This window comes from Dromiciops gliroides, chromosome 4, assembly GCF_019393635.1.
Source record: "Dromiciops gliroides isolate mDroGli1 chromosome 4, mDroGli1.pri, whole genome shotgun sequence".
NCBI lineage: Eukaryota > Metazoa > Chordata > Mammalia > Microbiotheria > Microbiotheriidae > Dromiciops > Dromiciops gliroides.
Window position 1 is genome coordinate 483,848,300 of NC_057864.1, and position 23,359 is coordinate 483,871,658.

Genomic DNA, 23,359 nt, shown 5'->3' on the forward strand with positions numbered 1-23,359 from the left:
CAGACCCCACCAGGTTCTGCCATTTCCAACCATGCTCCACATCTGGAGTCCTCTGCCTCTTCAGAGAATGGGGGAAGTGCATTCTCCTCTTTTGGGGGATCAGCTTGGTCACAAATTCAAATTCACCCAAACATTTATTAGGCGCCAACTGTGTGGGGGAGCCCTGCACAAAGTTATGGGGGAAGTACAAGGTGGGGTGAGGCTGTGCCTGCCTTTGAAGTGCTCATGGTCTAAGGGGATGGAAGAGACAAGCCCACACAAGAGAGCGCCACGATGCCTTTGAGGGGTGCAGACCGCGCTCTGCGAGCTTGTCATCACCATAATAGCTAACATTTCTCTAGCCCCTATGCCTGGCACTATGCTAAATGCTTTGTAAGTATTATCTAATTTGACCTCACAACAGCCATGGGAGGTAGGTGCTGTTGTTACCCCCATTTTCCAGCTGTGGAAACTGAGGCAGAGAGGGAGGTTAAGTGCTTTGCCCAGGGTCACACAGATAGCAAGTGTCCAAGATTTGAACTTGGGTCTCCCTGGCATCTGGCCAGGAGCACTATCTGCTGCACCAGCTAGCTTCTCGCTCCTGGGGAAAGCTTCCTGGCCAAGGAAGCCTTCTGGCCCCAAGGGCAGAGCCAGGCTGAGCCTTCCGGTTGTCGTCTCCTCCCTCCAGGTATGACATTGTCTTCCTCCCCCCCTCTTTCCCAATCGTGGCGATGGAGAACCCCTGCCTGACCTTCATCATCTCCTCCATCCTGGAGAGTGATGAGTTTCTCATCATTGACATCATCCATGAAGTGGCCCACAGCTGGTTCGGCAACGCGGTCACCAACGCCACATGGGAGGAGATGTGGCTGAGTGAGGGGTTGGCCACCTACGCCCAGCGCCGCATCACCACTGAGACCTACGGTACTGCCGCCAGGCACCGATGGGAGGGGACAGCAGGGATGCGGGTCCCCAGCGACCACAGCAGGGGCCAAGCCAGACCCTTCTCCTTGTACTCGTTTGCTCAGCCTCCAGGGACCAGTCGTCCCCGCCAGGGTTTGCTACTCGTGGGCCGCGGTGGCAGGGAGACCCCAGAGCAGAGCAGGACCTCCTTCCAGCAGCTTGGTCCTGGGGCTTTGGATTTCAAACATTTTAATTTATCATTTCTTTTTCTTTGGTTTTTTTTGTGGGGCAATGAGGGTTAAGTGACTTGCCCAGAGTCACACAACTAGTAAGTGTCAAGTGTCTGAGGCCAGATTTGAACTGAGGTCCTCCTGAATCCAGGACCAGTGTTTTATCCACTGCACCACCTAGCTGCCCCTCATTTATTTATTTTCAATGAAATTCTCTCCCTCCCACACCCCCTGAAAAGGGAAGCAATATGAGATCAATTGTATGTATGAAATGATGCAAAACATTTCCACTTTGGCTGTCTAGGGGCTTTTTACCATCTCCAGCCTTGCCAAATTGGCATTACTAATGCCCAGGTCTGACCGGGTCACTCTCCCTCTCCAGAAACCTCAATGACTCCCAGCTGCCAGAAGTCCTTGATGAACTGGCTACAGCCTGTCTTCCTATGCTTAGACGTTATGCCCCCTGCCGTGCATTCTGGCCCCCATGCCTTTGCACAGGCTGAACCCCCTGCCTGAGATGCCCATCCTCTTCCTTGTCATCCGCACCTCTTAGATTCTCTCACTTCTCAGTACATGTGTCACTTCCTCCAGGAAGCTTGCCTTGATTCCCCCAGGTGCTAAGGGCCCTCCCACAGTATTTGCTTTCTTCATGTTCACCCTTCTGTGTACGCACCATCCTCTTGCCCCCTTCTGATAGAGTGGTAGCTCTCTGAGGGGAGGGACACTTTTCTTTCCATCTTTTTATCCCCTGTGCCCAGCCCCATGCTTGGAACATAGCAGATGCTTGGTGGGTGAATGAGTGAATGAATGAATGAGTGAATGAATGAATGAATGAATGAATGAATGCATGAATGCATGTGTTGCTCAGTCCTCCTGTGCCCGAGGCTCCCTGGCCTGGACAGAGCAGTGTGGACTGGCCCTCGCTGGGCTGTTTCTATTTCTACCCTCCTCTCGGCCCCCTCCCTGCCATCCCCTGGCCTGCCCTCTCGCCAGGGCTGACACTGACCACGCCTCCCTCCCGGGCTAGGCGCTGCCTTCACGTGCCTGGAGACAGCGTTCCGCCTCGACGCTCTCCATCGGCAGATGAAGCTCCTTGGGGAGGACAACCCAGTCAGCAAGCTGCAGGTCAAGCTGGAGCCAGGTACCTTGCCTCGTCCCGCCCTTGCCTCACCCGCCTTCCATTCTGGCCCCTCCCCATTGCCTGCCCACCTTCCTCTGTTTTCCTGGCACTCAACAGAACCTGCAGCCCACGTCTCATCGGGGCCAGGGACATGGAAGGCTCTGCTCTGCCCCCTCCCCACCTCCCAGGGGCAGGCCGGGGCTGGGGGCTTCCCAATCTTGGTGCCATCTTGGGTGACCACTCCTCTCTTTTCAGGAGTGAATCCCAGCAACCTCATGAACTTGTTCACCTACGAGAAGGGCTACTGCTTTGTCTACTACCTGTCGCAGCTCTGCGGAGACCCCCAGCACTTTGACTCCTTCCTTCGAGTTAGTGCCCCGGTCCTCCCCTCACCCCAGCCTTGACTACCATCCCTGGGGGCAGTGAGCTATGGGAAGGGCAGTGGCCCCAAGCATGGTGTGGTGGACAGAGCCCTGCTTTCAGAATCTGGAGACTGGGTCTGAACCCTGGCTCTGTCACTTCTGCCTCCGAGACCCTGAACAAGGCCAATCATCTTCCTGGCCCTCAGTTTCCTTCTTTGTAAAACCAGAGAACTGGACCTGGCGGTGGCATGTTCTGTGGCCCCTTCTCTAGAGGGTCTTTGGGCCTGTCAAGGGGAGCCCATGGGCTTCAAGCTGGGCTCCAGGGCCTTGACTTAGTTTCTCAAGGAAAGAAACGTTCCCGGGGGTGGGGTCATCTTGCTACAGTGCCCCCCTAGATGGTCTTCCCAACCTCCTCACTCAGACACCCACAGAGCCAACACCTCACTTGGGGCTGGGCTGCGTCTAGTGCTGAGAGATGCCCCCATGCCCGGTAGCTGCTGCCCGGGGTCATTGGCTGGGCCTCAGATCTCTGCATTTCTTCAGCCAGCCCCCAGGATCAGATAGATGTCTGTGCCCTCTTCCCCAAACCTCCCTGTGGGGCTGCCTGCACTGAGGCCTTCCTTCTGTGCTCAGGGGGCCCAAGCCTCACCCTTTCACTGCCCCCACTGGAACCCAGCGAGTCTTCTTCTTTGCCCTTCCACCCTCTCTCTCTCAGGCCTACGTGGAGAAGTACAAGTTTACCAGTGTTGTTGCCCAAGATCTTTTGGATTCTTTCCTGAATTTCTTTCCTGAGCTGAAGGAACAGAGTGTGGACAGCAAAGCAGGTGGGCAACTGAGGCCTGGTTTTCTCTGCTTTGTCCTTCCCAGAAGGGCGTTGTCCCTGGGGCTGAGGGACCAGAATCTAGGCTCAGGGAATGAGGTGGGAAGCTCCCTGCTCTCTGTAGCTGAGGGGTGGAGGGCTGGGGTTGTGCCAGGCAGGCTGCCAGCAGTGCCAACCTAAAGGTTGGGCCCTTGATGGTTCCTGAGGCATCTCTGTGATGCCAGATCAGTCATGGGGAGCATACTGCATGGTCCAGGCCCCCTGCCCGGGTCCTGTCTCCCGCCCAGGCCTACTGCCTGGGTCCTGGTTCTTACTCGCTTGCCTGCTTTTCCTTCCAGGGCTGGAGTTTGAGCGCTGGCTCAATGCCACGGGGCCTCCTCTCGCTGAGCCAGACTTATCACAGGGCTCCAGCCTGACCAGGCCAGTGGAGACCCTGTTCCGGCTATGGACGGCAGAGCCCCTGGACCAGGCAGCCGCTTCAGCCAGCAGCATTGACATCACCAAGTGGAAGACATTCCAGACTGTGCTGTTCTTGGATCGACTGCTAGATGGGTCCCCACTGCCCCAGGGTGAGCACTCGCAGCGGGGGTAGCCGGGGATTGCCAATGAGTGCTCCAGGGGGTGGCCAGGGGCCCTGTGGACCCCAGGTGAGCCTTGGCTAGGGCCGGCTAGGGCCCTGCAATACCAGGTGAGCACTGCCCTATGGGGAATGCTGGTTGGGGTCCCCACTGCTCCCTGCTGGGGCTGATGGGGGTTTCCACTGCTCTGTGGCAAGTACTGGTAGGGGGTCCCCAGTCACCCAGAGTGTGGGCACTGGCTGGGGTGATGGTGGGGATCCTTGTTGGCCCAAGGGGATTGATCGCTAGTGTCTGAGGGTCGTCAGAGACCCCAAGATGTTGGTGCCTGGCCTGCCTGATAGAGGCCTCTGGGGAGGATGTTTTTGATGGGTCTGCCTGTGTGGCCCCCTCAGAAGTGGTGATACGGCTGTCTAAGTGTTACTCCTCATTGCTGGACTCCATGAATGCTGAGATTCGCATCCGGTGGCTCCAGATCGTTGTCCGGAATGACTACTACCCAGACCTCTACAAAGTCCGGCGCTTCTTGGAGAGCCAGGTACCTGAGAGACCTTGGTACTGGGACCGTGGGCTGGGAGGGGCCTGAGAAGGGACGGGCAGAAGAGGCGGGTCGTCAGAACGTGGGAGAGTGCCTTAGAACAGGGACCTTGGGAGCTGGGAGGGAGCCAGGGACAGAATGACAACAAAGGCCGGGTCCGGCATCTTCCCAGTGGTTGGAAGCTCGTGGCCAAAGGCTCCCTCTAGTGGACAGATGGGAGAGTCCCGATGTGAGCCTCCCGAGCTGCTAGAGGTGGCGGTGAATGGCCGTGCCGCAGCCGTGCCTGCTGTGTTACAGATGTCCCGCATGTACACCATCCCGCTCTATGAGGATCTCTGCACTGGGGCCCTCAAGTCCTTCGCCTTGGAAGTTTTCTACCAGACCCAGGGCCGGCTGCACCCCAACCTCCGTAAAACCATCCAGCAGATCCTGGCCCAGGGCCTGGCCTCTCCTGCCCCCACGGACACCCCCACCCTGGCCATTGCCACAGACACCCCAGCCTTGCTGCTGGAGGACAAGCCCCCCGAAGCCACGAATGGTGCCATCTCTCTCAGGGACGTCAATGTGTCTGCCTAGCCCGGCCCCTGGTTCTGGGGCGGCCCCCAGGCCCCCGCGGGAGTCTCTTGGTCTGGGATTGCTTGGCAGTTCCAGCTACCGAGCTGAATGTGCCTTCCCACGCCCATCCTGGATGGGGCTCTGGGTATTTTCCGAGTGGAAGCTGGAGGGGGGTCCTGGAGGATTACAGTGGGCACCCTGAAGCCCTCCCTGGACCTGGAGCAGGGGCTTGTAGGCAGGGCTCCCGGCAAGAACTCCTTGGTACTCTGAGAAGTCTGCCCAGCAGCCGTCCAGGGATGGGCTTTTGTCAAGAGGCACTTGGCCACTTACCTCAGGGTTCAGGGTTGTTGAGGGCATGGGAGGGATTCTCTGCCCCCTTGGGAAACAAGCAACCTCATTACCACTTCCTGGGGTGGTGAGAAGCCAGGAGGGTCTCCTGCGAAAGGGCCAGACCCCTTGAGCCGTGCCCCTCCCCAACTGCCCCGAGTTTGCACTTGTAGAGTCTGCAGCTGGGCCTTCCTCCTATGAGGGAGGCCTGAGACGTGTCTCGTGATGGGGCTGGGGGCAGAGCAGGTGAGCACGACCCTCCCTGCCCCTCCCCCCAGGCTGCTCCTGCAGGGAGGCCTTGGAGCAGCCAGGCCTGGTTTCTTACTCTCTGTCTGTCTCTCTCTCCTCCCCTCCCCTCCCTGACCCTGACGACCGCCACACTGTGCCTTACGTCTGCCCGTGAAGGCGTAGGATGAGCCTTTTTCTAGACATGACCCCCTGGAGCCCAGACTCCTGTCTCCCCTTCCTCCATTCCTGACTCTCCTTTGGGGACAATTTACAAGCCAGCCTTGGGGGTGGGCTTTCTGTGCTGAGGCTGGCCCACGGAGAGAGGGGTAGATGAGAGGCTCCTGGAGCCAGACCCTTGCCCCAAGATTTCCAGAAGGCAGAGACGGTCAGCCAACCTCCCCCCATTCCCGCCCCCCCCCCATGCTACCCAGGTGAGATAGGAAGTCAGATTGAGGAGGGCACCCACGAGGAGGAGGGTCATGGGTGGGTGGGTAAGATGTCGGTACCTTCCCAGCCCTTGGAGTCTCCAGCCAAGGTCAGGGAACCACCACGCTCGGTCAAACAGGAAGATGTAGCCTGGCTGCCCCAGGCCCCTTGCCTCCATGGGATGGTTGACGGAGACTAAACACCCTGCCTTTTATCTATCTACACCTTGGCTTTAGTTCCATCTGGGAGCCAGACTGGCATGGAAGCAATAAGACCGCCCCCCCCCCCCCCCCCCCCCCCGCCGAAGGATAGGTCCCCACAGGACTCCTTCCCAGCCATGCCCCTCCCCCTGCCCCTTGCCCCAACTCACGCCAACCCTGTGATGCATAGTTGACTTCATTCCCCTGTCTACAGGGAATCATGTCAGGGAGGGGAACATGCAACTTGGCCTTGCTGTTCCCCATTGAATAGAAACTGAATGGGGAGGTACCTCCTCCCCAGGGCCCTTGGCCTTCCCACTGAGGGGTCCTAAGCCCCAGACACCACTTCTAGGGGCCGTGTCCTAACTGGAAGCGGCCACCGTGAAAGCCAGCCCTGAAGGAGAGCCTGTCCCACCACCAGCCTAGCCAAGAACCAGTCAGATTGGCATGAAAGCCTTATGCTGTTACCAGTCATCATCCAGTTAAACCATGCTCTGCCTCCTCACCCTCAGTAGTGGGGTTCACACCCTCCTGGGGTGGGGGCACAGACTGGCTAACTTACCATAAAGCTCCTTCCTGTGATTAACCTGAGGGGAGAGGCTTTGCATTACTAACCACAGCCTCCTTCCTCACAGGAGACTTCTGACAGCCACTAGGACTGTGCCACTGCTGCCTTGGGGCAGGTAGTGGGGTGGGCAGGAAGAATTGGAAAGATGAGAGGAAGGTGGTCCCTGTATTGTGTGAGCGCCCACATGGCCAGCTCTAGAGACCAGGCCCGTGGGGGCCCTGGCGGGTTCCCCAAGGCTGGGGGCTGAGCGGGGAAGGAAGGGTAGGATACGGGAGAGAAAGGAGTGAGAAGGGCCCAAGCTGAAGTGGTTGGCATCCATGCCTGTTGGGGGGCATCCTGCCCCAGCAGATGCTTCCCCCTCAATTCCTCTTGTGATTTCAGCAGGGACACATCCTTCTCCTAACCCTGCTTGCTCCAGACAAGAGGCCCTGAGGGCATGACAGCCACCTTGGCCCCAGCATTGACCTTCCATTCCTGGTCAAACCTTTCAAGGGAGTGGCCTTTGCTGCTCTGTCTACTCCACCAATTCCTACTAGACTGTAAGCTCCACGGGGGCAGACATTGTGTCTTATCGAAATTTTGTATCTCCCACTGAACCTAGTACCATGCTCTGCACACAGTTGGTGCTTAATAAATGTTGAGTTGAACACTTTCCTCCTCATTGGTCTTCCTGCTGCTCACACCAAGATCCCTGGGGGCTTCCTTGTTCCTCAACTGAAGAGTTTTTCTATCCTTATTCTCTTTGATGGTTTTGCCATGGATCACTTTAGGATCCGATGACTTGAAATCTGGAAAGGGCACAGTGCCAGCCAGGAACACAGTGGGCACCTAATAATGCCCCCCCCCCTCCCTTCCTACTTCTTAGGTTTCCATTGGCTTCTGAGAGATCAGGGTTTTAGCTCTGCTCTTGTGTGGACTTCCTCAGGTTCTCTCTGCGGCTTCTCTTGTCTCTGGCCCTGGGGGGGCTCCCGGGGCATCTTTTTTCAAGAGCTGAATCTTAGGGGTTACAGTGGAACACCTGCCGCCCCCACCCCATTCATTTGCTCCCAAGTGCAGAGCATCCCCTTGAGGTACGAGGATGATGCGAAGTTGGGATAAAGAGCAGAGCTTGCCTTCACACACAGCTTGCTGTCTATTAGGGGGATGGGATGCAAAACAGGAGCGGCGTGGCATGGAGGGGCACCTCAAATCCTAGGTCTATAAAATGGGGATGCAGAACCTTTTACTGTGGCCAAATTTTTCATGACCCCCACATTCAGTGACACGGCCCCATATGCGGCCGACCCTCGATTTAAGAAGCTTTGGGAGGGGTTGAGCGCTCCATCATCCAGCTCTCCAATCAGAGTGGGAGAAGGCACAGGGAGCCGAGAATGTGTAGTGTCCAAAGCTGAGTCAAGCATCTCCTGTGTTGAGTCCTGCTGGGCAGAGCCAAGGGGAAGCGGCCCAAAGTCTCTAGCATAGCGAGCTGGGGATAGGGATGTGATGGAGACGCCCAGATAGATCCTCCATATAGCGAAGACTCTTCGGAAAGGTCTTGACAGCTTTAACTTTTAAACTCTAAAGCTAAAAACTCAAGTCCTTCCCCCCAATGGGCTCTTTCTTCTCTCCCACTGCCTGTCCTAAAACGCGACTGAATTTAAATGTTCCTGACTGGCTATGGGGTCAGAGGACCCAGGTTCAAATTCCACCTTTGACACCTACTCCCTGTGTGAGCTTGGCAAAGTCACTGACTCTCCCTGGGTTTTAGTTTCTTCATCTGCAAAAAGTGAAAGCAGGGCTGGATACCCTCTGAGATACCTTCTAGCTCTTATGCTGGGGCTGGGAGCACTTGCTATTCTTGGTGATTTACTTACAAGAGATGGCTCTCTGGCTCAAGGAGTCCAGAAGGCCTGCATTCAAATCCTACTGCTAACATGAACTGTGTGACTGGGTAAATCTCTGAAGCTTTCTGGACCTTAGTTTTCCCTATTTGCAAACTGAGGGGATTGCACTTCATGACCTCTGAAGTTCTCTCCAGCTGTAAGTCCACCACCATCCCCAGCAGCACCAGCAGCTCCAGCATCATTACCACCACCACAACCACCATCGTGGTGACCTCCAGTGCTTTAAAATGTGCAAAACTAGGTTAGCTTGTGTAATGCAGTCAGGAAACCTGAGTTTGAATCCTGCCTTTGACACATACTAATTGTATGACCCTGGAAAAGTCATTTCTCCTCTTTCAGCCTCAGCATCCTCTTCTGTAAAATAGCAGTACCCCACCTCCACAAGTGGGCTGTAAAAATCAATTGTGATCATATATGTTAAATGATTTGCAAGCCTTAAAAATGCTATATAAATTTCAGCTATTCTTATTGCACAGATTATCTCATTTGAGCCTCATGACAACAGTGCAAGGTAGGTAGAATAAGCATTATGATTCAGATGGGGAGGGGCAGCTAGGTGGTGCAGTGGATAAAGCACCAGCCCTGGATTCAGGAGGACCTGAATTCAAATCCAGTCTTAGACACTTGATAGTTACTAGCTGTGTGACCCTGGGCAAGTCACTTAACCCTCATTGCCCCGCCCCCCAAAAAAAGATTCAGATGGGAAAACTGAGGCTCCAGGAGGTGAAATTCCTTGATTCTGTGGATTGTACTGTTTGTAAGTATTCAACCCAGGATTAAGGCCACTTCTCTGCCCATATGCATCAAACCATCTCTCAGCCAGAAATCCTGGGGGGTGGGGGGTGGGGTCACCAGGTATTGCTCAGTTTACCAAGTACCACTCAGAAGACACTGCATGTCCTCTCACATAGCAGCTCCCATAGTCAGTCAATAAACATATGCCACATAGATCATATCATCACTCTTCGGAGATTAAGAAGCCATTTTGGGGCAGCTAGGTGGGGCAGTGGATAGAGCACCGGTCCTGGAGTCAGGAGGACCTGAGTTCAAATCCAGCCTCAGACACTTGACACTTACTAGCTGTGTGACCCTGGGCAAGTCACTTAACCCCAATTGCCTCATTTAAAAAAAAAAAAGAAGCCATTTCTTGATTACTTGTTGCAGTTCCCCCACCCTGTATATAGGAAGAGCTCCTAATGTCCAGTTTCTTCCCCCTCCCAACTTATAGATCAGGATCCTCCTGTGCCCTGGAAGACCTGGGAAGTAGAGAAGTGTTCACTATGTATATTCCTCTAGAATAGACACCCCTAACATTGTACCCCCATGGTTGCTGCTTGGCCCTGCAGAACCCCAATCTTACACAGCCTCTGACATCACTGCAACATTCCCCTTGCTCTCCATGTATGCTTCAAGCCATATTTTTTGCCCTTTGCTTAAGCAAAGCCCTTGGCTGACCTTTGTAGCTGACTGTTGACACACACAACCTCTTTTCTATACCTGCTTGCTACAGTGAGAGCTTCTGGGTAAACAAATTTATTCAGGATTGTCTTTTTCCCACAGTGGGATGGTGCAGTTTGCTTGATTGCCTGTGGGGGGTGTAATTGGCCCATGCTTGCCATACTCTGACATGGGCAGAAACACAAAGAGTTGGAACTAGAAGGGAGAGAATCTTCTAGTCCCTTTGGTGTCAAACTCAAATAGAAGTGGATCCTTATGGGTGGCTTATTGGCTTAGAAAACCACAAATTAGCATTATCTACATTGCATTGTATTATTTTTTATTTTGTTAAATATCCCAATTATATTTTTCCCCTCCCAATTACATTTTAATCTGGTTTGGGCAGTGGAGTCTGGCTTCATTTTTTTTTTGTGGGGCAATGGGGGTTAAGTGACTTGCCCAGGGTCACACAGCTAGTAAGTGTCAAGAGTCTGAGGCCAGATTTGAACTCAGGTCCTCCTGAATCCAGGGCCAGTGCTTTATCTACTGTGCCACCTAGGTGCCCCCTTGGCTTCATTTTTGATGGAAGTCCAAAGAGGTGAATGACTTGCCCAAGGTCACACAGGTAGTTTTGTAGCTTGCAACAATAATTCAGTCATTTTTTTTCCAATTTTGCCCAACTCTTTGTGACCTCATCTGGCAAAGATACTGGAGTGGTTTGACATTTCCTTCTCCAGCTCATTTGACAGATGAGGAAACTGAGGCAAACAGAGTGAAGTGACTTGTCCAGACTCAGGTCTTCCTGACTCCAGGTCCAGCACTCTATCCACTTTTTCACCAACTACCCAATAATAACAGCTAGCATTTCTATAGAGCTTTAAGGCTTGCAAAGCACTTTACAAATATTTTATTTGAGAATCTCTGGGAGGTAGGTGCCATTATTACCCCCATTTTATAAATGAAGAAACTGAGGCAGATAGAGGTAAAGTGACCTGCCCAGGATCACACAGTTAGTAAGTGTCTGAGGCCAGATATGAACTCAGATCTTGTTGACTCCAGGTCCAGGGCTCTATCCACTGTCCCATTTATAGCTACCTCATCAAGTATTTTATTATAGAGTTGGAAGAAACCTCAGAAGCTACCTCATCCACCCAGCCCCCAGTTTATAGATAATAAAACTAAAGCTCAAAGAGGTTGTGACTTGCTCAAGGTCACACAGGTAGAAAGCAATCACAAGCTTCCTTATGAGCAGAAATCCACTGACCTAGTCAGATCTATTCACCTCTTGCTGGCATTGATTTGGGAGTTTTCCTCCATTGGTACAGGCAGCAGCCCATCCACACCCAGCCAATCTCTTCAATTCTTGTCCATATCCTCCCATAAGTGTGCTACATGGGCTGCACCAAGCACTCTGAAAGTATTCCTTACTTCTCCTGGCATTGTAAGGGTGTCTATCAGTGGAGCCCTCTGGCTGTCTAGCCCACATTCTTCATCCCTTGCCATGTCATTCCTCCAGCTTCTCTTCCAATCATATAATGCTTCAATAGAAATGCTTCCTCTTCTCCAGTTCTTCACAGTTCCTTGTGAGAGAAAAGACTATATTTGGACTCTTCTCAGAGCCCTAAAGGCAGAGAGTGAGTCTGGTTTCAGGCCAGTAGCTTTTGACCCCCAACCTCCCAGCAGGGGGCCGCTGGGCACACGAGGTTTCCAGCTGAGGCTCCTGGGCCTTAGGCACAATAAGGGCCTGAAGAAGGGCCTGGGTTTTGTGGGAGTGGGGCTGGGCTGGGAGTTCACCTTGAGGTGCCTGAGGTGATCCCCACGTGACTCAGAGCTCAAGCCCTGACTTTAGTTTTGTTTTGAACAGTTATGTTTACACAAGCACTGTTTAGTGGGGAACTGGGACATTCTTACTCCAGCATAGGGGTGGGGCCTAAGGCCGAAATCTTATTGGTGGGTAAATGGGGCAATCTGATTGGTCAAACCCCAAGACAGGTTTTATTTCTTGAAGAGTTATGTATGTTAACACAGTATTGTTCTGACGGGGAGCCAACACTCCTGTCCAGAATAGGTTAAGGCCTGGTATCGTAGTTTGTAAAATCTGATTGGTTAACTGGTACCACCTGATGGATTCTTAGGCTGTTACTGTCATTCTATATAAATAGCAACTGTAATAACTGAAATGTAAATGAGGCCAAAAGGCCTTAATGTGATTGGTCGGAGGGGACCCCTTGAGGGGTATAAATAGAGGTGAGGGACCTCACTTCAGTGCACTCTCCAGCACATTCAGAAGAGTGCCCATCTTCTCGAAGATGAATAAAGTCTTTACTCACCAACTGCTGCCTGCTTGGGATTTTTGAACAGAGACCTGCTAGCAACAATAGGGCTGCCAACACTTGAGCTGCTAACACTAGAGCTGAGCAACATGAAGAGTGGTTAGCTGTGTTTCTAACACTTGTTATTTATATATTGCAATCAATCAATCAACATTGAGTGCCTACTGTGTGGCCAGTACTATACTAAGCGCTAGAGATATGAAGCAAGGCAAAAGATTGCTGGCACCCACCTAGCAGGTAAAAATAGAAAATGACCCCCAGTCCTGCCCAACCCTCTTTACTTCTGGAAGTGATGATGGAGTGGTGGTGGAAGAGGGGGCAGAGGAGGATAACAATTCTGGTTTCGACTGCCTACGAACATTAGTGTGACTGTCGGACTGCTAAAGGGAAGGAATTTGGCCAGAGACCAGTGCATTGAGACACAGCTGAGGGCACTGGCCCATATCCACATTAACTGGACCACATTTGTGCTGTAAATGAAGCCAGAAGACCTACAGAAATTTCCACTAAAAGGAAAAACTGCTCACAGGTTCTTCTCTAAGATATGGGGCCCAAATTTAATATATGGAGCATTAATTGGGTGACTCACTGAAATATTGGGATCCTGGAAATAATGAGGGACCTCTAGGTTCAAAGTTCCCTCCCCTCTGAACTGCCCTTTTAGATATTTCTTCCAGGCCAATAAGAAAGGAGCCTTACAGCTTCTTTTCCACAAAAGGATCAGATTTTATTACTTGGGAACTAATTAAACAACCAAGGTGAAATTAATTAAAATATCAAAGATAAGGAAATAGGGAAAAAGAAATACAGATAAATTCTCCTAACTCTAACCTAAAATCTATACAATCCCCAGATTGTTTCCAATTAAGCTCATTCAAAGAAATGCAGGGGTTTTGTGTTCACTCACCACACCTGGGACATCTGGTAGTTTCTCACATCACAGGGAAGAGAGAGGGAGAGGGAGAGGGAGAGGGAGAGGGAGAGGGAGAGGGAGAGGGAGAGGGAGAGGGAGAGGGAGAGGGAGAGGGAGAGGGAGAGGGAGAGGGAGAGGGAGAGGGAGAGGGAGAGGGAGAGAGAATGTGTGAGCGAGCTCAGCGAGCATTCAATCTCCCTCCCCCAAAAGGGGAGGTCCTTCAAAAACTGCCTATGGAGAGTTCTCCTTCTGACCTCAGTAGCATATGTAACTTCAGGGTGGGCCAGGTGTGGCCCCTCCCAAATGAGTTAGCTAAAACTCCAATAATTTTTACCACAAAGGGACTAACAAAAGGATTCACTAGAGTTGGTTTCATTATTCTTGGTCATCTTACCTGGATGTGCTTGGGATGGATGTAGGTAGAAAATGGTGTCACCTTGAACATCATTGTAACTTATGCAGCACGTGTTGCAGATGATTCAATAGATAATTTAGCAGTGAACCTCATGAGATCCCCCAAACAAAGTTAATGTAGACCTTGATATTTGGTGTCTTTAATGTGAAGAGAAACACAGAAGAGGAAAAAACATGGCTCAGTGTCAAGAAATGAATGATGCCCAGGTTTGTAGGCCACTCAGCAGTCCCACACCTGAAGATCATGGATACTTCCTTTAAGAAGAGAGTAAGGGGGGCAGCCAGATGGTGCAGTGGATAGAGCACCAGCCCTGGAGTCAGGAGGACCTGAGTTCAAATCCAGCCTCAGACACTTAACACTTAATAGCTGTGTGACTCTAAGTCACTTCACCCTGTTTGCTTCAGTTTCATCATCCATAAAAATGAACTGGAGAATCAAATGTCAAAGCACTCCAGTATCTCTGCCAAGAAAACTCTGAATGGGACAAGGAAGGGTCAGACATGACTGAACAACAACAACAAATGGCTTGTTTATACATAGTTGTTTACATATTGTCCCCATTGAACTTGGAACTCCCAGGGACTATCTTTTGCTTTTCTTTGTACCCCCAATGCCTATCACAATGCCTGCTTCATAGAATGCATTAAATAAATGCTTATTGACTGTTGACCTACTGCCTGGATGCCTCAATACTTAATATGCTAGATGAGGAATGGGAAATAGCAATTAAGATGAATCATAGAATCATCTAGTTCAACCCCAACCTGAATAGTCTATAAAACATACCGAATTAGAGTTCATCTAGCCCTTGCTCAAAGACCTTAAGTGAAGGGAAACCCAGTGTTTTTGAGGAATACCATTCAAATTTTGGATAGCTCTAAGTGTTGGGATTATTGTTTTCTAAGAGACATTCCTTTGTGTCCCCTGTGGGACTGTCATCTCGGAAAATTGGTTCAGTTCTAGCCTCATCAGCAAGATGTGTTTCTATTCCAGGAGAACTATCCCGGTGGAATCTATCAGGGTCCTGGCACATGTGGTTGTATTACCATATGTCTGGAATTTGGGGGTGGGAGGGAGGAAGAGAAGAAAGAGGGAGTGGCTGAACAGGCTGAAACCAGACCGGCATTCAATTTCAGCACAGAGAAAACATTCATAACTAGTTCAAATTTCTGTAACAAAGTTTACATAGCATTTTCCTCCAAAGTATATTAATACTTTGGAGATGCATTTTATTGACAAGGAAATTGAGTCTCAGGAAAGAGAAATGGCTTGTCCAGGATCATATGACTTCAAGTTGCTGGTAAATCAAGGAGTCAGCACATGAACCCACACCTCTAGTTTTAATACTCTTTCTTTTTTTTATTTTACCAGACTTTTATTATTATTTCAAATTACATGTAAAGATAGTTTTCAACATTCACTTTGTGTGTGTGTGTGTGTGTGTGTGTGTGTGTGTGTGTGTGTGAGGCAGTTGGGGTTAAGTGACTTGCCCAGGGTCACATAGCTAGTAAGTGTTAAGGGTCTGAGGCCGGATTTGAACTCAGGTCCTCCTGAATCCAGGGCCAGTGCTTTATCCACTGCGCCATCTAGCTGCCCCTCAACATTTACTTTAGTAAGATTTAGTAAGGTTTTAAATTTTTATTGTTTTTTACTTTTGTAAGATTTTTAGTTCCACATTTTTCTTCCATCCACCCACCCTTCCCTCTCCCGTCCTGAGTTGAGCTAGCAGTCTGATATAGGTTATACATTACAATCATTCTGACACAATTTTCAACAACATAGTCCCCTAATGGACCCTGAATTTCATTTAAGTTTCCCCACTAGGTGGCATCAATAGCCACTATCCTGGTCTGGTTCAATAAAAAGAAATTGGTGTTGGGTGTACTATGCTCACCCTATGCTAGTAACTGGGGGGGAAGGAGATCAGGAAAGGCCCCATGCAGAAACTGACATTTGAACTCAGTTTTTGAGCTGAGGGAACTAGGAATTCCAAGAGGTAGAAGTGAGAAGGGAGAGAATTCCAGGCAAAGAGAGAGAGGGAGATGAACTTTGTGTGTGTGTGTAGAGCATGAGTAGGCTAGTATGGCTGGATACTAGATAGAGAGCAAGGAGGGGAGTGTTAGACTATGTCAACCCTAACCTAATGAGCAAATAGCCACAGCAGCTCTGCAACTGCTGTTAACTCTTTAAAAACCAGAGAGGTCACATGGGTTATCAAAACTACAGTGAACTCTAAAAATAAAATAAAATAAAACCAAATCACTAACAGTGGTTATGAGCAAAAAGCTTTATTTATTCCATTGGAGGAGGGAAACTAGACACATATGTGCCACCCATCTCCACCCCCTCAGTAGAAGACCCACTTTAGTGTGGACAAATCTTAGGACTCATACCAATGTCTACATGGTAAACCGTAACCCTGACAGTGAGGGGTAACAGCAACAATGAGACAAGTTTAAGTCATAGCAGGACTTCATGACCAGAACAAGGGTACTACAGTTCTTGTCCAAGCTCAGAGACTGCCTGGTGCTGGTATAAAACAAATCTAGCTGTAGCTGAGATCATCCAGATGGTGAGTGCAAAGGATTATTGTTGTTCCAAGTTCAAGGCACAGCTTGCTTGCTGGCTCTTAGCTCTAGAAAACATTGTGTCTCCTAATAGCAAAAAGAGGAGTAAAAAGAGAGGGGGTGGTTTTGGCACTGGGATACTGACAACTGGAAAGGAAAGATGAGACAAAGTCATTGAGAGCTTTTAATGTCAAAATGAGGAGTTTATTTTTGATCCTACATGTAATAGGGAACCACTAGAAGTTAAATAGGGAAGTGACATGGTCAGACCTGTGCTTTCAGAAAATTAGTTTGCCAGCTCTACGATGGATGGATTGGAGAAAAGAGAGACTTGAAGCTAAGAGACCAAATAAGAGTCCAATGCAATAGTCTAGCCAAGGAATGATTATAGTTCAAAATGGTGAAATGGTCACATTAGTGGAAAGAAGGGGACATAGGAGAGAGCAGTTATAGAGATAGAAAGAACAATATTTGGAAACTGATTGGATGTGGCATGTAAGGGGCCAAAATTCTAGCTAGTCTGTCTAAAATATCTAGTGAGTGGTTGCCAATAAATTATAAGTGTTAGCAAGAATTAGACTTTTAAGCATCTATTAAGGAGAATAAGAATTTGGTGAAGAGAGAGAGAAAGGCCTAGATTCATCTATCTATTAAAGGGAGAGTGCATTTCTAGCTCCCTTCTCCATCGGAGTCCTCAGGAAAGAGAGAGTCAGAGCACCAGCCTCCCCCTCTTCCTCCCATAAGCAAATGCCACTTCCTGATGCCAAAGAAAAGACGCATGGTCTTGCCCTCAGAGACCTTCTTCTCATGGTGGAGCTTTCCTACAATAAGTTTCCAGCAGGTGGCATCATTCCAATCATTACAGGCATGAATGAGATTAAGGAGTTGAAGATGACACCAAATTTGCAGATGTGGAAGAATGGTATTAACCACTGAGAAGATCTCAGAGGCCCTACAATACTAATGTAAGAGAGACATGAGTTACTTTTCCTTGAAAAAGTCTTGGCCACATGTGTTCCTTTACATGAGTGCCTCTCCTGTTGAGAGCTCTGTGGGTGTCCAGTCTTCCCATTGATACTGTATATTTCTTTGGGAGAGTGTGCCCCAAGTTTATGAGGAAGCTGTATGCTACTCATCTTATTTGTCTGTTTTAATAAATACCTTTTTTTCTTGAGTTAATTGTCTCTACTGAATGACAAGAGTAAGGGATAATTCATCAGTGGGGGCTCATGAGCTATACAGGGTTTTTTTTGTTTGTTTGTTTTTGTTTTTTTTTAGTGAGGCAATTGGGGTTAAGTGACTTGCCCAGGGTCACACAGCTAATAAGTGTTAAGTGTCTGATACAGGATTTGAACTCAGGTCCTCCTGACTCCAGGGCCAGTGCTCTATCCACTGGGCCACCTAGCTGCCACGAGCTATACAGTTTTAAAAGTACAGACCAAAAGACTACCCTCCCACATTCTTTCCTACTACTCTCATCTCTTTTATGCCACAGTGCATATCTGTTGTCTTCCCATTCCACCTCATTCAGCTTTTAATAAAATTCCCTTCCACCAAGATCTCTTTATATTCTTTCTATCTCCTGATTCTAATAAAAACTTGGATTTCTTCAGAAGATGCTGAAGTTCTTTCTATCCTCTCTAGAACTGGATTCTTTTTCTTCCTTGTACCCCTTCCTGGAGTTACTCCACCACTCCACGCTTCCTCCCTCCTGTGCTCTTCTTGCTATAGCACAGCTGAACGGGCTGAGAAGTCATGGAATGAGCAAAAATGTATCTTATAACCTGGGTTCAGGAGACTGAAAAGCATTTACAAAAAATGTTAGGACCAATAAACTTATAACATCAACCCTGATTTTTTAAAAAGGGTATTAATTGGGTGAACCAAATTATGGGACTGTTATTTCTAGAAGTGAGGAGCAGATATCTATAATTCAAGTGATGTTTGGATATCACACTGAATGTGATGTTTCTCACAGCTAAAAAACCACGAATAATCATTTATGTTGATGTGTTATTATTTGTTACATTGTTAATACATTGTATAACCAGTAACATTGATGTTTATTGAAGTTTGGGAGATTAGGGCTTCTGATAGAGTGAGATATGAGCAACTGCTTATAGGAAGAAGCTTTTCTAGTTTGGTAAATATTTGTTCAACTAGATTGGGTCCTCTAGGACAACAAATGAGGGAGAAGTTGCAACCTTAGTGATTTATAAAGAGATATATCCAAACATACTCCTGAATTACATTAGAACTCATGTTGAAGCTGAATTCGAAATTGGGGTGATGCCCATCAGTTGGGGAATGACTGAACAAACTATAGGATGAAATTTGGTCATCATACTTTTGAACTTTGTTTTGATTGTTTTGTTGTTGTCCTTTCTATTCTTTTAATTGTTGTATTCATTAGGTGCATTATTTTCCTGGTTTTGCCCACTTCACTTTCCATCAGTTCATATAAGTCTTTCCATGCTTTTCCGTATCCCTTATCTTCATAATTTTATAGCACAACATACATACAGCAATATTCCATTACATTCATGAACCACAACTTTAAAGAATTCCCCAACTGATGTGCATATATAAACCCCCGTAGGGGACTAATTTTTAATTATTTGTCATTATTTGGATGCTTGAGAAATGCTTTCCTAATTTCCTAAATTCCTGATCAAAAAGAATACCATCTGAATTTGTGTATGTCTCTTTTTTGTGTGTGTGGGGGAGCAATGAGGGTTAAGTGACTTGCTCAGGGTCACATAGCTATTAAGTATCAAGTGTCTGAGGCTGGATTTGAACACAGGTCCTCCTCAATCCAGGGCCAGTGCCTTATCCACTGCTCCACCTAGCTGCCCCCTGTATATTGCTCTTGCATTTAAAATTGCTATCCTATGATATGGGAAATCAAATTGCTTTTCATGTATATATACTTAAAATGTATTCACAAACTACTGTTGTATAAAATACAGGCAAAGATGGTATATTTTTTTTGTATATAAACTCTGTGAAATAGCAATCTCATTATCACATTGCATTAGCACTTCATTTTAAACATTCACACCCAAAGAAACAGACTATTATTCAGATATCCTGATATAAAATATAACTTGCTGCTATTAAACAATAGTGCTGCAGCTTCTCATCACCTACAGTGTTATATTTGCTGAACAAAAACAAAAAAAGTGAACACCACAAAATATATGAATAAAAATACAGAATGGTTTTAGTTAATGTAAAAAAAAAAAGCTGATCAAAGCCCAATCCTAGTTTTGAGCACAATTTCCTGCTCACATTTAGTGCTCTTTGCTGACTTCTCCCAGATGGTTTCTCCATTCACTGGGTAACCATGGCCAAATCACTTTGCCTTCCTGTGCCTCAGTCGGTCCCCTTGCTCATACAGAGACCTTAACTGCTCTGCCTCTCACCAGGTAAGGTAAAAAAAATATGTAGAGGAAAGGTACCTCTATGAAGCGACTATGAAACATTAGTCATTGTAATATTCTATGTTCCTAACTGATGTCAAATCCATGGATGGAACAGTCAGCTGCCCCATTACCTAGCTGCGTGGCAACATTTTCTGGCACTGGGCTGTGCCCTGGAGGCGGGACTAACTCTGTCCTATTCTCTCCTGCTGATTTCACAGAAAATAGGTTGGATAAAGGGATACAAGCTTCGACACGATTGGCATCTCTTGCCCATCCTTCTTGCCCCCCTCTTCTGCCAGTTATTAATTAGTGAAAGAGGTTGCAATTTTAGTCATTGAGAAATATCTCAATACTCTCCTGGATTACTTTAGAATTTGGAAGAATGCAGATGAATGGGATCATGAGTGGAGTAGTAGGCCCAAAGTCCACCTCTGTGTGGGTTAGGAGGATACTCAGCCCTACATCCCTGCTCCATAAAAATAAGGTAAGGATGGAAAGAGGGCAAAGAAGAGACGGAGACAAAATGCTCATGGAAAATCTGTCCAAGGACTTAGCACGAGTGGCTGTGGAGATTAGGGAAGATTTAATGGATCAGAAAATAGTTCAGGCACCTGAGCTGAATCTGGAAGAAACAGAATGTTGGGAGGAGGAGGAGGAGAGTCAATCCAGACACACCTGATCAACTGATTTATTCGGAGCTTTAAACCCAGTGTGGAAATCATAGTTGAGGAAAAGCCAGCTGCCTGAGAGAGTGAGGTTTAAAGGTTAAATGAATTGTAAAGAAAGGCTTATGCTTATTATCCTTTTATGAGGTATGAAGTTCTTTAATCAAAATGGATGGAATTAAAGTTCAGCTAGCAATTGACTGGGCAGCTGGGTGGTTCAGTGGATAGAGCACCAGTCCTGGAGTCAGGAAGATCTGAATTCTAATCTGACATCAGACATTTACTAGCTGTGTGACCCTGGGCAAGTCATGACTCTGTTTGCTTCAGTTTCCTCATCTGTAAAGTGAGCTGGGGAAGGGGGGCAGCTAGGTGGCGCAGTGGATAAAGCATTGGCCCTGGATTCAGGAGGACCTGAGTTCAAATCCGGCCTCAGACACTTGACACTTACTAGCTGTGTGACCCTCGGCAAGTCACTTAACCCCCTTTGCCCTGCAAAAAAAAAAAAAAAAAAATGAGCCGGAGAAGAAAATGTCAAACCACTTCAGTATCTCTTTCAAGAAAACCCTAAATTCAGTAATGAAGAGTCAGACATGTCTGAACAATAACAAAACCAATTGACTGGCAAAGGATTGGGTGGCCCTTTAAAAGTGAAATATTCTGTCTAAGGAATCAATCAAGGAGTCAAGATAAGGAACTGTTTGTAGAATGTGTTCTCTGACACCAGAGAAGAGAAACAGCTATAAAGAACCCACCTCTTGAGAGTAAATTTCACTTTGCCATGGGGAAGGAGGGGAATTGTTGAATTGAATCTCTTCCTCAATCCTTCCCTTTATCCCCTTAGTCAGTGAGTATGCCAGAAAATCCTTGAACTTCATGACTGTGAGGCTCTACTCCAGAGGATGCTGGTAAATGTTTAACAACCAGCTCTCTGAAAATGCAGAATACACTGATAAGTTTGGTCTGTATTATTAATATTTTCTTTATCATTTAAAAAAATCTAAATGACTGGGACAGCTAGATGGTGCAGTGGATGAATCACCGGCTCTGGATTCAGGAGGAGCTGAGTTCAAATCCGACCTCAGGCACTTAATACTAGCTGTGTGACCCTGGGCAAGTCACTTAACCCTCATTGCCCTGCCTCCGCCCCCTCCCCCCCAAATCTAGATGACCAACAAAACAATAATTCAAGTCCTGATTGGTGATATTTGACAATTTCCAAGGTATAAATGCTCATATAATAAACTGAACAACTAGCTCTCCAGGGACAGTTAGTGGGCTCCAGCTTACTCCTAGGCTTGTTGTTCAGTTGCGTCTTACTCTTCATGGCCTGGTAGACCACAGACACCAATACTGTCCATGGGATTTTCTTGGCAAAGATACTGGAGTAGTTTGCCATTTCCTTCTCCAGTGGATTAAAGCAGAGGTTAAGTGACCTGCTCAGGGTCACACAGCTAGTAAGTATCTACAGCCAGAATTGAACTCAGGTCTTTTGACTCCAGGCTCAGCACTCTCTCCATTGAGCCACCTAGCTGCCCAACTACTCCTAGGACCACAGGTAAAAGACAAGGTCATGGTCAAGTGCTTTATGAAGGGGTTAAACTAGATCGCTGATGCTCCTCCTAGCTATTAAGGGTGTCTCTGACCCTACCAGACATTAAAAACAATTATGGTAAAACAACAACATATATTGCAAATGAACCAGAAGGGATATATTGAAAAAAGGGGATTAAGATCAACATAATCCTATTGAAGCAAGGACTGTGCCAAGGGGTTTGCTGGTCTCTGAAAAGTATCGGAGGATTCAGGGCTGAGGACTTTGCCAAAGGGCTGCTCAGGCTTTGGATGCAGTTGAGGACCAAAGACGAGGAAGACAATGCCACTTAGAAGGGTCCCCAAGATGCCCAGGCAGAGACTCATTAAAAATAAAACAATTGGGGCAGCTAAGTGGTGCAGTGGATAGAGCACTGGCCCTAGAGTCAGGAGTACCTGAGTTCAAATCTGACCTCAGACACTTACTAGCTGTGTGACCCTGGGCAAGTCACTTAACCCCAATTGCCTCACTAAAAAAAAAAAAAAGAATAAAACAATTGCCATTTGGCAGGAGATTTGATTCTAATGAGGAGAGAAGTACCTATATACAAGAATATAAAGAATTGATGCCAATAAATACCAGCTAGTTAAGGAGAGAGGCCGCTGGCATGGGGTTGAAACCAGACACAAATGTCCCAGCCTCACTTTGCCACCCCTCTTTCTTAACTGTCTCCACCCAGGTAGAGCTTCCCTTCACATGAAAGGTCTCCCCTGGGAGCCATGGGAACCTCAGTATCTGACATTCCCCAAAGAAGGATTTTATTTACAAAGTAAAAATCCCAAAAAGGACTCAGATCTGAGCCCAGGAGATTTGGAAGACCTTCTTCCACTGTGGTGATCCAGCTTCAGACCAGACACACAGACAACCCTGTGAACGAGGGAACCACCTTGCACAGGGGCACCAGCGAGGTGGAAGTCTGTGCTGTGTCTCACAGCTGCTTCTGGGGCAGCCCGCATGGAGTTCTATGCTCCAGGTCCCACTACCCCTGATCCCAACAAAGGGACTCCTCAGGTAGAGACATTTCCATGTCTCTTTCTTCGGTCAGCCAAATGGCCTATGTTTCCCACTTTGGGTGGGCACCCAGGAGATTTCTAGCTTTTGGTTGTCTCCTTCTGCCCCGGTAGCAGAGACCTTGCTCATGTCAACCCCTGCTGATTGAGTCTTGGGGTCTAGAGAGACTCCCACTCTTTTTCTGCCTATTCCCCTCTTCAAAGGCAGCTGCTGGGGTGATGCAAAAGAAGAGGAGGCACTCCCTAGAAGGTTTCTCAAAGATAGACAGGTGGGGAAAAGCCAACTCGT

At 48.2% G+C, this 23,359-nt stretch overlaps 1 protein-coding gene across 1 annotated transcript in view; it reads left to right on the forward strand.

Moving 5' to 3' along the window:
* The window catches only part of RNPEPL1 (arginyl aminopeptidase like 1), a 38,460-nt gene extending 30,982 nt beyond the window's left edge, over positions 1 to 7,478 (forward strand). Inside the window, exons 5-11 of the mRNA XM_044002255.1 lie at positions 668 to 903; positions 2,140 to 2,253; positions 2,488 to 2,600; positions 3,310 to 3,418; positions 3,753 to 3,983; positions 4,385 to 4,527; positions 4,825 to 7,478. Coding sequence (XP_043858190.1) covers positions 668 to 903; positions 2,140 to 2,253; positions 2,488 to 2,600; positions 3,310 to 3,418; positions 3,753 to 3,983; positions 4,385 to 4,527; positions 4,825 to 5,103 — 1,225 coding nt within the window. The 3' untranslated portion in view covers positions 5,104 to 7,478. The remainder of the gene's footprint in view (positions 1 to 667; positions 904 to 2,139; positions 2,254 to 2,487; positions 2,601 to 3,309; positions 3,419 to 3,752; positions 3,984 to 4,384; positions 4,528 to 4,824) is intronic.
* The last annotated feature ends 15,881 nt before the right edge of the window (positions 7,479 to 23,359 follow it).